General features: G+C 33.5%; 2 protein-coding genes and 1 pseudogene across 4 annotated transcripts in view; all 3 read right to left on the bottom strand.

The window, feature by feature from the left end:
• Window positions 1–13,063, bottom strand: part of Baldspot (elongation of very long chain fatty acids protein baldspot) — a 43,861-nt gene that overhangs the window by 26,739 nt on the left and 4,059 nt on the right. For all 3 annotated transcript variants that reach the window (XM_014239181.3, XM_014239189.3, XM_014239197.3), the window contains exon 2: window positions 10,800–11,244. In XM_014239181.3, the coding sequence (XP_014094656.1) occupies window positions 10,800–10,981 (182 nt within the window). In that variant the 5' untranslated portion in view covers window positions 10,982–11,244. The remainder of the gene's footprint in view (window positions 1–10,799; window positions 11,245–13,063) is intronic.
• LOC118682762 (odorant receptor 33b-like) lies at window positions 6,440–7,318 on the bottom strand (annotated as a pseudogene).
• LOC118682761 (odorant receptor 59a) lies at window positions 7,910–9,317 on the bottom strand. The gene is made up of 2 exons (XM_036372479.2): window positions 8,560–9,317; window positions 7,910–8,479 (listed from the first exon to the last, which is right to left on the bottom strand). The coding sequence occupies exons 1-2, from the start codon at window positions 9,315–9,317 to the stop codon at window positions 8,068–8,070; spliced, it is 1,170 nt and encodes a 389-aa protein (XP_036228372.2). The 3' UTR covers window positions 7,910–8,067.

Here is a 13,063-nt window from a genome sequence, read left to right as displayed (position 1 = left end):
AGATTTTTTTTTTCAACTTTTCCTTACTTCCAGATTTTCTAGATTAATAATTTTTTTTTAACTTTTTTGGCTTTTTCTGTATTCTTGTAATGTTAATAAATAACTAATAAAAAACTGGATAGTCAAAATACGAATTGCCTTTATTACGATTCAAAATCTACCAGAAACTTATGCCCTAGACTGAAATACCCCCTTAAGACCGAAATGAAGCACCTTTTAAAATTTAAATCACTCGCATAACAATTTAGAAAATTAGTGACCACTGTTATGTCAAACTTGGCAGGTGAAAGCCAATCCCTAGGAATAGCAGTTTTAATTGAGTACAAAAAAAAAACTTTGAAAATACTCTTCACAAGTTACTTACTTAGAGTTAGTGTAGTACATTTACTAAATAAAAATGGTATTAAATCTTTATCTTGTTTTAGATTTAGAAAGTTTGTAAAGCAGCTATATATAGCTATAGCAAATTTCGTGAAGATATCTTTTCAAATAAAAAAGGTTTTCGACACAAGAATTTGATTGTGATCGATCAGTTAGTATGACAGCTATACGCTATAGTAGTCCGATACTGGCAGTTCTGACAAATAAGCAGCTTCTTGGGAAGAAAATGACTTGTGCAAAATTTCAGATCGATATCTCAAAAACTAAGGGACTACTACTCAGCGTATACACAGGCAGACGACAAACAACAGACAGATCGACATGACTAAATCGACTCAGCTTGTCACGCTAATCAGTTATATACCATATATACATTATAGGGTCTCTGACAGTTTCATCTGACGGCAAAGACCAATATCCATGACGCCAAGGTGTATTCAGAATTTGCGACTAGACACGCGACGATAAATTTCCATCATGACAACGTTCGGCTTCATGTTGCAAGACTGGTAAAAAAAACTATTTGAAAAATAACTGGGAAAATTTGCCTAACCTGCCTTATAGCCCAAACCTTGGGCCTTCTGACTACCATTTGTTCCGATCGATGCAGAACGCCCTCACAGGAATACGGTTCACATCAGGTTTATTGGAATCCACATATTACAAGAAAGATGGGAAAATGTTACAAGTACAGCTTCAGATGTTTAATTTACCCGTTGTTACCAATTTCTATTACAACGCTTTACATATGGTACCCACACTCATGCGTAAATAAGTAAGTATATTTGTCTATTGTAAAAACACGGAACTTTTAAAGAATATGTTTCCGGTTCTTTTTTATTTTTGAGTAAATTTTAGCACAATTACTACAAAGGCAAACATTTCGCTACAAAAAAGCAAATAATAATTGAATTAACTTACTCTTATGTGTTATCACCATCTAAATATGAAATTCTTTTCATAAAATATAGTGGTTATAGTGGTTTAAAAAGTGCATTTATAGGCATTCTGACGAAGCTTTTTAATTAAATGATTAAAAAAACAATATATTCATATAAATTTTGCTTAACTATAGGCTTAGGTTTAAGTGGTTGCCATACAATGTAAAAAAGTAAGTCCTGTTTATTTTTAGTAAACATTTTATTAGGCGCAATTAAATGCAAATTTCAATATTTTTCCTTATACGTACAGATGTATATATTCGTAATAAGCCTCATAAAAAATGTTTGCAAATCGGTTCTTCCATTTACTCCGATAATTTCAGAGAATGTTTATTTACCACAGATTTTTAAGCACAATTTACCACATAAAATGTGTTGCTGTAAATGTTGGTTTTACAAAATAATACCAAATAATTATTGTTATTGCTTACACCCACTGAACTGTGTGTAAATAGAGACGCGACTGACGCCAAAGCGAATGCATGCAATTGGGTGGCAACTTTAAAGCGTTGATGACAACACATTCTTCCTTTGTGGATACAAAGCAGGTACTTATTGAATACTTACTTAAATTATAACGTTTTACTAATAAATTGCATTTACTTGTGGCACATATGTAATTACTTTGGTATATACATATAACTGTATATGTGTATACATATACTTAAGTGTGAATCCATTTGTAAATTGGCAAATCAAATGTTCTGCTGTTGGCTAGAGGAGGGAAATCGATAACAGGTGGCATAAAAAATGTTAACAACAAAAGCAACAACCGGCCAATGACAGTCTACGCACACCCACACCTATTTCGAAAAGTTGTGGCGGTGTTAACGACTAGTGCACCTAGAAAAACTTGGCATATACCTGTAAATTCAACGCGGAGGTGGTACGTAAAGTTTACGCTAATTCACCGCTCACAGCAAATAGAAATAGCTCGACAAAAAGTAGCGACTACATAATGCATGCAACAGTTCTTTCTTTCTTTTTAGGGCGAATTATTAAGCGCTGGATGATTCCTACAAACATAGATATACAGAGGAACCATGAATAAGTGGCGTAACGTGGTATAATAACATAAATGTGTATATTCCTGATTTAAGAGAAGAACTGATCATTTGCAGCTTTGCTTCGTTTTTGCGCACGCTAAAACAGGTAAATTATATTTTTTGGTAAGGTATCTGGGTAATGCTCAATTGTACATTTTAGCTTAAGTACTAAAAAACGATAGTTGTTGTAATGCGAAGATGGCCCAAAAACTCACAAATAAAAGAATAAGGGCGTTAAGAAAATAACTTCATTTCAAGCTTCCCTGATTACACAGGAATAACAATAGGACGTTTTTCTAAATAAAATTGACGAGGTTCAACGTCTCACACATGACACTAAACAACACTTCAAAGTACATGCCTACTTCAACCTACCCATCTAACATCTAACATTATAAACTGAGTTTTTGTAGCTGCTATAACAACAACCACATATTGATTCTTCTGTACGATGCTCTTCACCTTCTGTTATGGAAAATATGACTATATTCAAATCGGAGTTTTTTTTAGTAAAAGCGATTACAAGTCAACAATGTAAAATAATTGTACTATGAACCCCTTTATGAACGCAGTAAAAAGTTCTGACTTAATAAGTTGAGCTATATTTGGTTCATTTATAGACATTTTACCGACATTTATATAAATAACGAAATTTACATAAATGATTAATTGTAAAACCTTAAAAAACAACCAACTTTTAACTAATACAGGATGTTGCAAATCAGTTTTTTCAAGATGCTTTTATAAAAAACTCATTATTGTTAATGCATTTATTATTTGCTGACTTTTTTATAAATCCGTATTATTAGCAATTTCTTGTAGAAAACCCTTTGCCCTTAGTTGTATAGGTCCGACATCCATTTGTTTTCAATGACAACATTAATTTTGTCATTTACATTCTAAACAGACATATTTGAGAGCTTTCAATTATATTTAGTTTAAATAACTGACGAATTTCCTGTAAATTCTATTGACAATTGCAGTGCCACACCCAACCGGAAAGGAACGACCAATGCACAAATATTAAATATTAACGATTAGTATTTACATACATCTCGAAGAATTGACGTTGGTTTGCCAGACAAATATGAACAAAGTTTATATAAATACAAGTTCGAATAGGCGCGAAAGAACTGTTTATATTTATTTAGCAAAGTGACTTATAGAGCATGTTTTATTGACCATGCTCGTTGTCATGCATTACTGGTCGAGAGTCTCTCTGTGCGGAAGAGTATTCACAATCATCATATTTCCATGTTGCATCTGAGCCCTTGTGTAATTAACATAATAAGTTATAATACTAAGTTTTCAAAAATTAATATTGCTTAAAGGAAGCATTTTTCGGTTGTGTGAATTCTAGAAAAATTTGCTGAACTAGAGATATGAGAATTGCCAATTTTATACAACAAATAAATGAATTACGATACATGCATCAAAACTCTTCTGAATTTCTTACACACAATGGTCATGAGCTCATGTAGCAAAAGTACTACGAACATAATGACAACCTCAAATAAAATATGAAATCAATATGTGTAACAGAAAATCGTTTGATGTTATATTTCAGAATTGGATCGAATTCAGTTTACAAAGCTGAGTTAAACGTTGAAAGTCGAATGTGTGATTTCTTCAATTTCAAGGCGTCTAAATAAAAATCTTAAATCCCAAAAGGGTTTTAATATAATATTTCTCTCATAATATATTACCCAGTTTTTCTAATAAGAATAATGTTCAAGGTAAGAGATCTGTATTCCTCATGATAGTGTTAAAAAAATTCTTGAATATTTTATTTCAATAATGAATCGATTAAGTTTTACAAATAGTGTGAACTACAGAACCTTTTCTAAGTCTTAACGTGAAAATTATTATTTTTTAATTCTCAAGTGTTCAGTGTGCAAGAAATCCTCGAATTAAGCTCTTAGGCACACAATAGAGGCTGACAATTGGAAATAACTAATTTATGTACATAAATACATAAATACATAAAACTGCACATAACTTATAACATATGTAGTTAAGCATGTATACCTATGCTATTATATGTGCATAAGCACATACATATGAAATTCATATGCAAAATAATATTGAAATGGAATCGATTGCAAATATTTATTCGCTATAATGCAACATAAACGCAACTGTGAGAATAACTATTTAAAGTTTTACAAATTAAAAACACAAAAAGATAAGTCAGTAATGCAATTCGATCACTAATATAAACATTTTACAATGTGTTTTCTTTTTGCCATAAGTTTGTGTATTGTAGTTGTGTGGCGTTGCAAGTCATTTTGTTAGCCGTAAGTAAAGCTTGTTGATTTTGCACTAGACGAAACAGTAATGACACACAAATAAACACTGAATAAATATTTATTTCCAGACTCTAGGAGTTTCATACAAAGCTAGGTAAATGCAGGGGTGCATATGCGCAATACTTCGTGGCTGTGAGCGAAAATTTCATATGAATCATACGAAGGAGAAACACCTATAAAATTGCAGTTAGCCCTGGCAAACTTTTTACAGGACAGTTGACCTCTGCATGATTACATAATTTATTGTTGTGGTTACTGATTTTACAATTATATAGGTATATACATAATTCTGTTTATACACGGTCTTTTTTTCGCGGTTTTGATTTAACATGGTGTGAAAATGAAACAATTTTTAATTTTGTACAGTGGTTCATTTTTATTTCATTTATTTTTTTCACTTTCACTTATTTTTTAGCAAATTGGGATAAATTTTCTTTTTGTCGATACAAGCAAATTTATATATTATATATATAATATTATACGTATTATTTTGTAGTACCAATTCACCGTGTAAAAACAGAATTAGGTGTATTATATTCGTTACGCCTACTACAGCTCCGAATACAACTCTGCAATTATGTTACGAACATCTCTGAAGGGTAAAAATTAAAAAAAAAAAACAAGTATACGCACATACATATATCGAACGCTACTAATGATTCCAATAGTTTTAAATCCGAACTTCTCATGCTAAAAATCCAACTTTTCAAACGGGAATCCAACGACAGTCATTCGAGTGAACTGCATACGATGATCCGAATCAATAGCGTGGAAATAGCCTACAATCAGCTATGTTATATAGTATATTAAGATAACATCAAAACAAAACTTTTATAATGTTTGAAGGACGAAATCGAAGAGGCGCCTCATTTCAAGATCAAGGAAGTGCTCTTTTATCGAAATAATGTACGGTATGGCAAATCCTTGAAAACAATCCTGCGCACTACTGTGAACAAAAAGTAAAGTGACCGTGATAATGGTGGTGTGGTGCAGTATGAATTTTTTTTGCCGAAGAGCTTAATAGGTCCAACATTTAACATTAAAACTGGTTAAATTCTGACAGACAGTGAGAGATAGGCTTAGTCGCTGGTATAGAAGGACATTGTAAGTGCGCATAATGTAGCGCAATTATTCCATAAACAATCATTTTATTTGCAATTTCAACGACTTCGTGATTTTATATGATTTTGCACAGTATTCTCGATCGCAATTTTGAAAATTACAACACATATGTACATACATAAGCATGCATGCATTTTCTCTAATTGGTTTTATTATTATGCATTCAAATAAAAGTCAAATGGGCGGTCGCGTGTCAAAGTCAATCAGTTGCGCTGCACACTTCTGGGATGGCACATGCAATTCTATTTATTCACTTTTCTTAAATTCAACAAATTGCAACGTTATTTACTCGGTTAGTGTTTTTGAAAAACGCTTAAATGAGATTTTCGTGAAGTTAATGTGTGCGCACTTGAGATATGCAATTAAATAATTACGTACACTTGTGTGCAAATAGTGTAGAGCTTAGTGTTTAGATAAAGTCGTTTAAGGTCTTTCCGAGGTGCGATAACGGCACAGGCTAAACACGCGGCAATATGGTGGTGAATTAAATATTGGCTGTAAATTTCGTGGAGATCTCTTTTGTAATCTTATTTTGACTACAAAGTATACGAAATTTAAATTGTTTTCATTGTAGTAAAAATGTAACAGAATTTCTTGAAACGCGCATTGCCAATCATAGAAAATAAAGAACGTTTAATATTCACTTTATTTGTTTCATCACAGCAAACGCCCTTCAGCGTGGCAAAAAATTTGTCCAAGATTACGGGAAACATGCCAGCTGTAACAATAATTTTATTACGTAACTATTGATCGATGAAAATGCGTAGATTCTGCTTGAACACGGCAGACTGGTCCATCCAATTGCATAAAAATATAGCGTAAGTCAGCTGCTCGAATTCCAACTGCATGCAAGTGCCATAATAGCATAACGAGAATCAATAGAAATCTATTGGCATTGCCACCAAATAAACCATATAATAGACGAACCATAAAATTTCATACACATAGAAAATCACATGAAATATCACAACGCGCATGTTGATGCTCACTCAAGCAAATCCTTGTAGTCCTCAATGTAACGCTGCATTTGCTTAACACTCTCCGTATTAACAATACGTGCGAGCGTTTGCCCAGCAGCCGAATATGTCCGGCTAGTAGTGCCATAGCAGGCAATGAGTCATTGGTGACATTTTGAAAAATCAATAATATGCCAGTAGACTGATAAGAGATGTGCCGCCACGTAATGCACTTCTATGTCGTATGTAAAATATGCCGGATACATTAAGTGCCATACACCTATAATACCGGCAAAAATAGTGGCGGCCTCGGATGCAATTAATACGCAAATGCCCACGAGCATTAAAAAATTCAGCACACGTTTAACGGACGCAGCGTGTTTGACGCGTAAAACTGCATGTCTTCCGGTTGCGTGAAGCGCTTATCAAGCTTGACAATGAGGGCATAAATCTGCGCAATCTCTGCCAGGCTCCACCACCAGGCAAATGTCTTGATGCTGCAAGCCGAGAATTCGTCTATTGGCATTTTTGGCTGTTAATTTTTTTTTGTTAACGGCAGTGATTTATTTTATTCTGCTGTCATTTGAGTTAGGTGTGATAATTAAGAGTATTAACTCTAATTAAATAACAATTAACGACGTTTTAGATTATTTATTTTAATTGGTAATTATGGTAATTAGGTTGTAATTATATAACATAAGTTATAAAGTAAGGTGCGACATTTGTTCAATTGAACACTCTTTAAACAGATTAAAATGTAAAGATTTGTGAGTTGTTGAAAATATGGCTTCCATAACTTACGAAATCGTACAGTAAGGTTCAATTGACAGCTATGAAGCTAGTGACAAAGTTTAACTGGCTGCAAAGTAGTGCTCCTTACTTCTTTTTCTTCGTATTTAGAGCGAAACACCGCGACCTTTAGGCTTAGGTAAAATTTTCAACATGCTTCAAAATCATTCGGTGAGACTACTTTATTGAGAACGTAACGATTTAAGTAACGTGAGATATTCAGTAAGGGTCAAAAGATTACAAAATAACTGGTTTGCCGGTCGATTTACCGGAAAATACCAAAAACTTTGGCTAGTCGAGTAAAATGAAAATAATTTAATATTATCAAGGCACAGTCCCTGTAAAATTTATTGAGTAAACAAAACGCGATTTTTTCAAAGCTCAGGTCAAGCCTGTTAAGCGCCAAGTTCGAAGGCTTTAAGCTGAAGCTATAAATAATGTAATGCTTTATTAGTTATACACTAATGTATAATTTAACAACAATAAACCATTTCTAAATACACAAACTTTGCTTTATTCGTTTCTATTTCATTTGCACCACGAGTGCAAAGAGCGAGTATGCACCCTTCAAAGTCGCAAAAAAAGTATCCAAATTAACAGCAAACATGCCACTCGCAACGACGACTTGCTCACGCAAAGACTGCTCCGCGAAAATGAGTAGATTCTTCTTGAACGCAACAGTCTGCTCCATCCAATTGCAGGAAAATATGGCGTAGGTTAGCTGCTCAAACTCCAACTGCATGTAAGTGCCATAGTAGCACAGCGGAAATACCTCCAAAGGCATTGCAAGCAAAAATACTGTATAGTAGATATATGCGAATATGCCGTCAACATAGAAGATTAAATAAACAATGACCACACCCATATTGATGGCGGTAACCAGAATTTGCACAAAAGTGCCAAGAGAGCAGATGCGTTGAATTGCAATACGAAACCTAGAGGCGCGTGCGTATTAATGTAAATAAATACACAAATATTAAATACAAATAACAACAACTAAATAACGGTAGTTTACTCTAGCAAGTCTTTGTAGTCCTCCACGCACAACAAGAACTGTGCATTGGACACCTGTCGGTGCACCGAGGCGACGCGTGCATCGTGCCCCACACGTGCCACACGCACATTCAACAACCGTACGTGGCCAGCCAACATCGCCAATGCCATTGGTGGAAAAGTATCATTAATGATATTTTGGAAGATCTGTATAGTTACACCAATACACTGATACATATGCGCGGTTGTGTAACCCCAGACGCTACGCTCTACATCGAAGGGAAAATATGCCGGATACATGAGACGCCATTCACCCAGAAAACCACCAATTATGGTGGCAACTTCCGATGAAAACGCAGCACCGAGTCCAATGAAAAGTATAAAGTAGAGCACACGCTGGGCACGACCCACTGTGGCCATGTACAATTGCTTATCAGCTGACTGTGATATGTGATTATCGAGTTTCGCGATGATAGCATAAATCTTTTGAACCTCAGCTAGACGCCACCAAAATGCAAATGTCTTGATGCTACATGCCAGGCAGGTTAGGTTGATACAAATATTCTTGAACATATCCGATTTGCTGTCACTTTTGATTAGGCCAATCATCAGATGTGTTGGATAGCCAACGGTTATGAGCAAATTTAAAACTAGTGAATACACATAATACAAGTAACGCTGTAATTTCTTCGTTGGCGGCATTTGTCCGACATATCGCCAGGTGACGTCGTGAAAGTGAAAAACGGAGATACCAGAGATTGGAACTTCACTTCGAGTCATAATTAAACTTTGTTACTTTTAAATTCCTTGAAATATTATATTACTCTTTATGTGATGGAAACTTTTGTTCGCTAACTTCAAGCACAATGTGTGGGCAAAAGCCTTCAGGGTGGCCTTTTATTATTTCAATTCAAACACATAGGTGTTTTAAGAGCTCTCTAGTTGATATTAATTATTTACTAATTAATAATAATAATTATTTGTAATCATGTGCCGTTGCTTAATGGTAATTACAATACATAATTAATATACATTTTTAAGAGGGTGTTAAAGAAACGATTACGAAAATGTGCAAGTTTCAGTTCGATATTTAAATTTTAAGCAGCAATTGTGACTTTTTGGGTCGCAAGTTGTAGCCTAGCTACAATATAATGCGGTTGGAATTTAATTTTCATATATTTGTCAACCCGATTAAGAGAACCTAGAAGTTATGTATTCAAAAAGAATGTGGGATTCTGAGTATTTTTATCTTATAAAAAAAATGTTTATTGTAGATACAAAGATTATAAAACGTTGCATTTCGATAACAAAAGGTAGGAAAAAGGCAAAGTCAGTCCCCGCTGCTGCTTTACAAAATATTCGCCAACCCTCTTGGTCTTTTTATAACTGAATTCCAAAACAAGAAAAAAATAGTCAGTTTGTATGACAACTATATGCTATACTGGTTCGCTCTGGAAAATGTCGAGAAAACATCGGATCAAATAAAAAAGTTTTCGATACAAGTACATACAAGAAAATCTTTTTGCTGATCTATAAATTTACGCGACCTGTCTTCGAAACCCATTGAAAAGTATTAAAACTCTGACAAATCCACTATGTTATTTTCATTTTAAAATAGTTTTAGTCATAAATGTCTGAACTGTAGATTAGGCTACTTAAATAAACGTCAAGTAATCATTATATGACAATTAGGCTGCTTAAATATATGACAAGTAACCATTATATGACAATAAATCAGAAATTTATAGCTGGCGATAAGCTCCCGAGTTAACAACTTCAAATTATGGACACAGAGTTACTCGCACAGGTTTTGCACGCGATTAAAAGTGTGAAGAGTAGTAAAAAACTAGATGTCATAATGAAATACACGATAAAAGCATTTCTCGTGTTTTTTTGCAAATTTTCACTTAAAATGTTCAATTTTAATTGTTTCAGATAAATAATCCAGATCAAATTTGACCCGGATAGCTTCATATAAATCCGCGCAAACCGAATCGGTAAAAGTTGTTTTTCTAGATTGATAGAACCTTTTTATGTTCGTTTGAAGTTTGATCTCTAGTCAATTAGTGTGTGTTTGGCAGCTGTTTGTTTATGACGCGAAAAGTTTGTCCAGGTCAAATTTGATCTTGACTGTATGAGAAACATTATAGTATAGTATAGTATATATTTTTTCTATAAAATGTTAATATATTAATATTCCGCCAAACGACTGTTCAAAACAATAGAAAACAGATGTACGCCTAGTATCTACTTGTGACTTACCTGGGACGATTTTGCATAAAATGCTGTCCGCCAAATATCACCAACATATAAATGCCACAATAGTAGAATACCCAAGTCCAATTCTCGACCATCCATTTTCGTGTGCGTTGGTGGATAAAATCATTTTCGAAATCGAAAATGTACGAATAATTCGGTGTTACGCTTATGTCCATATTGATCATTTTTAATAATTATTTGTTTGTATTTTTATTTAATTTATTTTATTATTGACTGGGTAACTCTTTGGAACGTTCTAAGTATTGGTTTCTTGTTGTTTTACCTAATGTAGGCTTTATTCTGTTTCGCTTTACTGCCTTTTATATATATTTACAATATTTGCAGCTATGCGTGCTTTCAGCAATTTTCTATTTAAAATAAATGTCTTCCAATGTATGGCAATACTAGCGAAATTTTATTGTCGTTTAACGGCGGCTGCGTTTAATTTCTGTAAACAAAAAATGAAAAGATTTAAATAGCTTCATTGTTGTAGTGAATAAGTAACCGATCTAAAAATAATGTAACTTGCAATGTTAAAAGAAATATACAAAGTTATTTTATATACTTAGCGGAATTAAAATACAATAACAACCTTCTAATAACCTTTTTTTTTATATTACTTAACAAGTTTTTTAAATCATCGATAACACTCTATTTTTTCACCAAACAACACGGAATTATGGAAAAGCTAGGAAAAAAATAAAATTTGTACACGACCTTGTTAGATATTTTGTTAGTTAATGATCAAAGGAATAAGATTTTTAATAATAATTTCAATTTTTTAAGCTCCTATTCAGTGTAAATTTTTTAACAAAAAACCAAGTCGTAATTTGGTAAAATCTAAATTTTGAGTAGTTCTTCTATCATCTTCGTTTAGTCTTTGGATTTGAGGTAATTTTAAGCATAAAAATCTTCCTCACCATTAGGAATATTTAAATTTTAAGGTTTTCGAATGGAAGCTTATATGGTACAAATAGTAATAAAAGGCTGCTCTATTAAATAACAGCATTTTCCAAGAGCACTCTGGTATGGACATTTTCAAACAATTTTACATACGTAATTCACACACAACATATGTACATATCACACTATAGCTACGATAAACCACCATAATCTTTAATAAACCATATCTAATGAATGGACCAACTACTTGAAAATGCTTAAAGTAGTGCACATATATTATTCAACAACGTATTCATACAGGGTGACGCACGAATCGTGCTACAAAACCAAACCGTAATAAGTATTTTCTGTGTGATAAATGGATTACTTTTTTTTATTTGGAAGGTTATTATTTAAGTTTCGCAACTTAAATAGGCGTAACTTAGAGTTGGCAGACGGTCATTAAAACGTATTAATTCATGATGATCTATAATTTGATAAATTGCCTGTTTATGTTTGATGAGATCCATTTTGATCTAAACGGAAATGTAAACAAACAAAATTGCTGTATATGGGGGGAATGATGTCTAGAAGTAATATACAAGACGGAATTTCACCCAGAACGAGTCACTGTGTGGTATATATAGCGTTTGGTTCCAGCAAGTTGTAGCAACTGCACACATAGCCAGACCGGTTATTGAAAACAAATTAATATCAAGAAACTCCACCTTCCACTGGCCATCAAGGTCACCTGATCTGACTGCACCAGACTTTTTTTTATGGGGTTATGTCAAGCAAGAGGTGTACAAAACAGAACCAAGAAATCTGACTGAATTCAAGCAGTCCATTAAATCGATAATTGAGGCAATCCCGATTTCAACCCTTCAGGCCGAGCAACAGGGTCATTTACGGTTCAAAATTTTTAAAAGTAATTAATTATACAAAATAAAATAAAATTTGCCATACTATAAAAAAAAATGTAATGCATTTATTTAAAAGAGTTATTACGGTTTGTTTATGTAGTACGATTCGTGCGCCACCCTGTATTAGACGACCGACGATATACATAAGTATGTATGTTACTATTTCGCCAACTTACAGTCTTTACACAGCTCCTGCGGAACAAACAGGGTACACTTGCAAATATGCTATTTATTGAAGTGTACACGCCCACGCGATCTAGTCGCATAAACATATGTATGTACATATACCTAAGTTTGTACTTCAAACTTGCAAAAAAAAATATTTATATATAAAGCTTTGGTTATGTGTGTACATAAGTATGTATGTGTGTGTATGTACGCTCATTCAATGTCAGCGGGCTTTGGGTATCCTCCCTTATGGTGTACGTACTCCACACTACTTGGCAGCGAATCCACAAACAA

Source organism: Bactrocera oleae, chromosome 6, assembly GCF_042242935.1.
Source record: "Bactrocera oleae isolate idBacOlea1 chromosome 6, idBacOlea1, whole genome shotgun sequence".
NCBI lineage: Eukaryota > Metazoa > Arthropoda > Insecta > Diptera > Tephritidae > Bactrocera > Bactrocera oleae.
The sequence above is the reverse complement of the archived record's forward strand: the minus strand, read 5'-3'. Positions and strand labels throughout refer to the sequence as shown.

Excerpts from the sequence above, each read along its gene's own strand:
- LOC118682761 (XM_036372479.2), bottom strand. The coding sequence starts at position 9,317 with ATGACTCGAAGTGAAGTTCCAATCTCTGGTATCTCCGTTTTTCACTTT. Across the intron at positions 8,480-8,559 it reads GACTACAAAGACTTGCTAGA|GTTTCGTATTGCAATTCAAC; the intron begins GTAAACTACCGT and ends ACGCGCCTCTAG.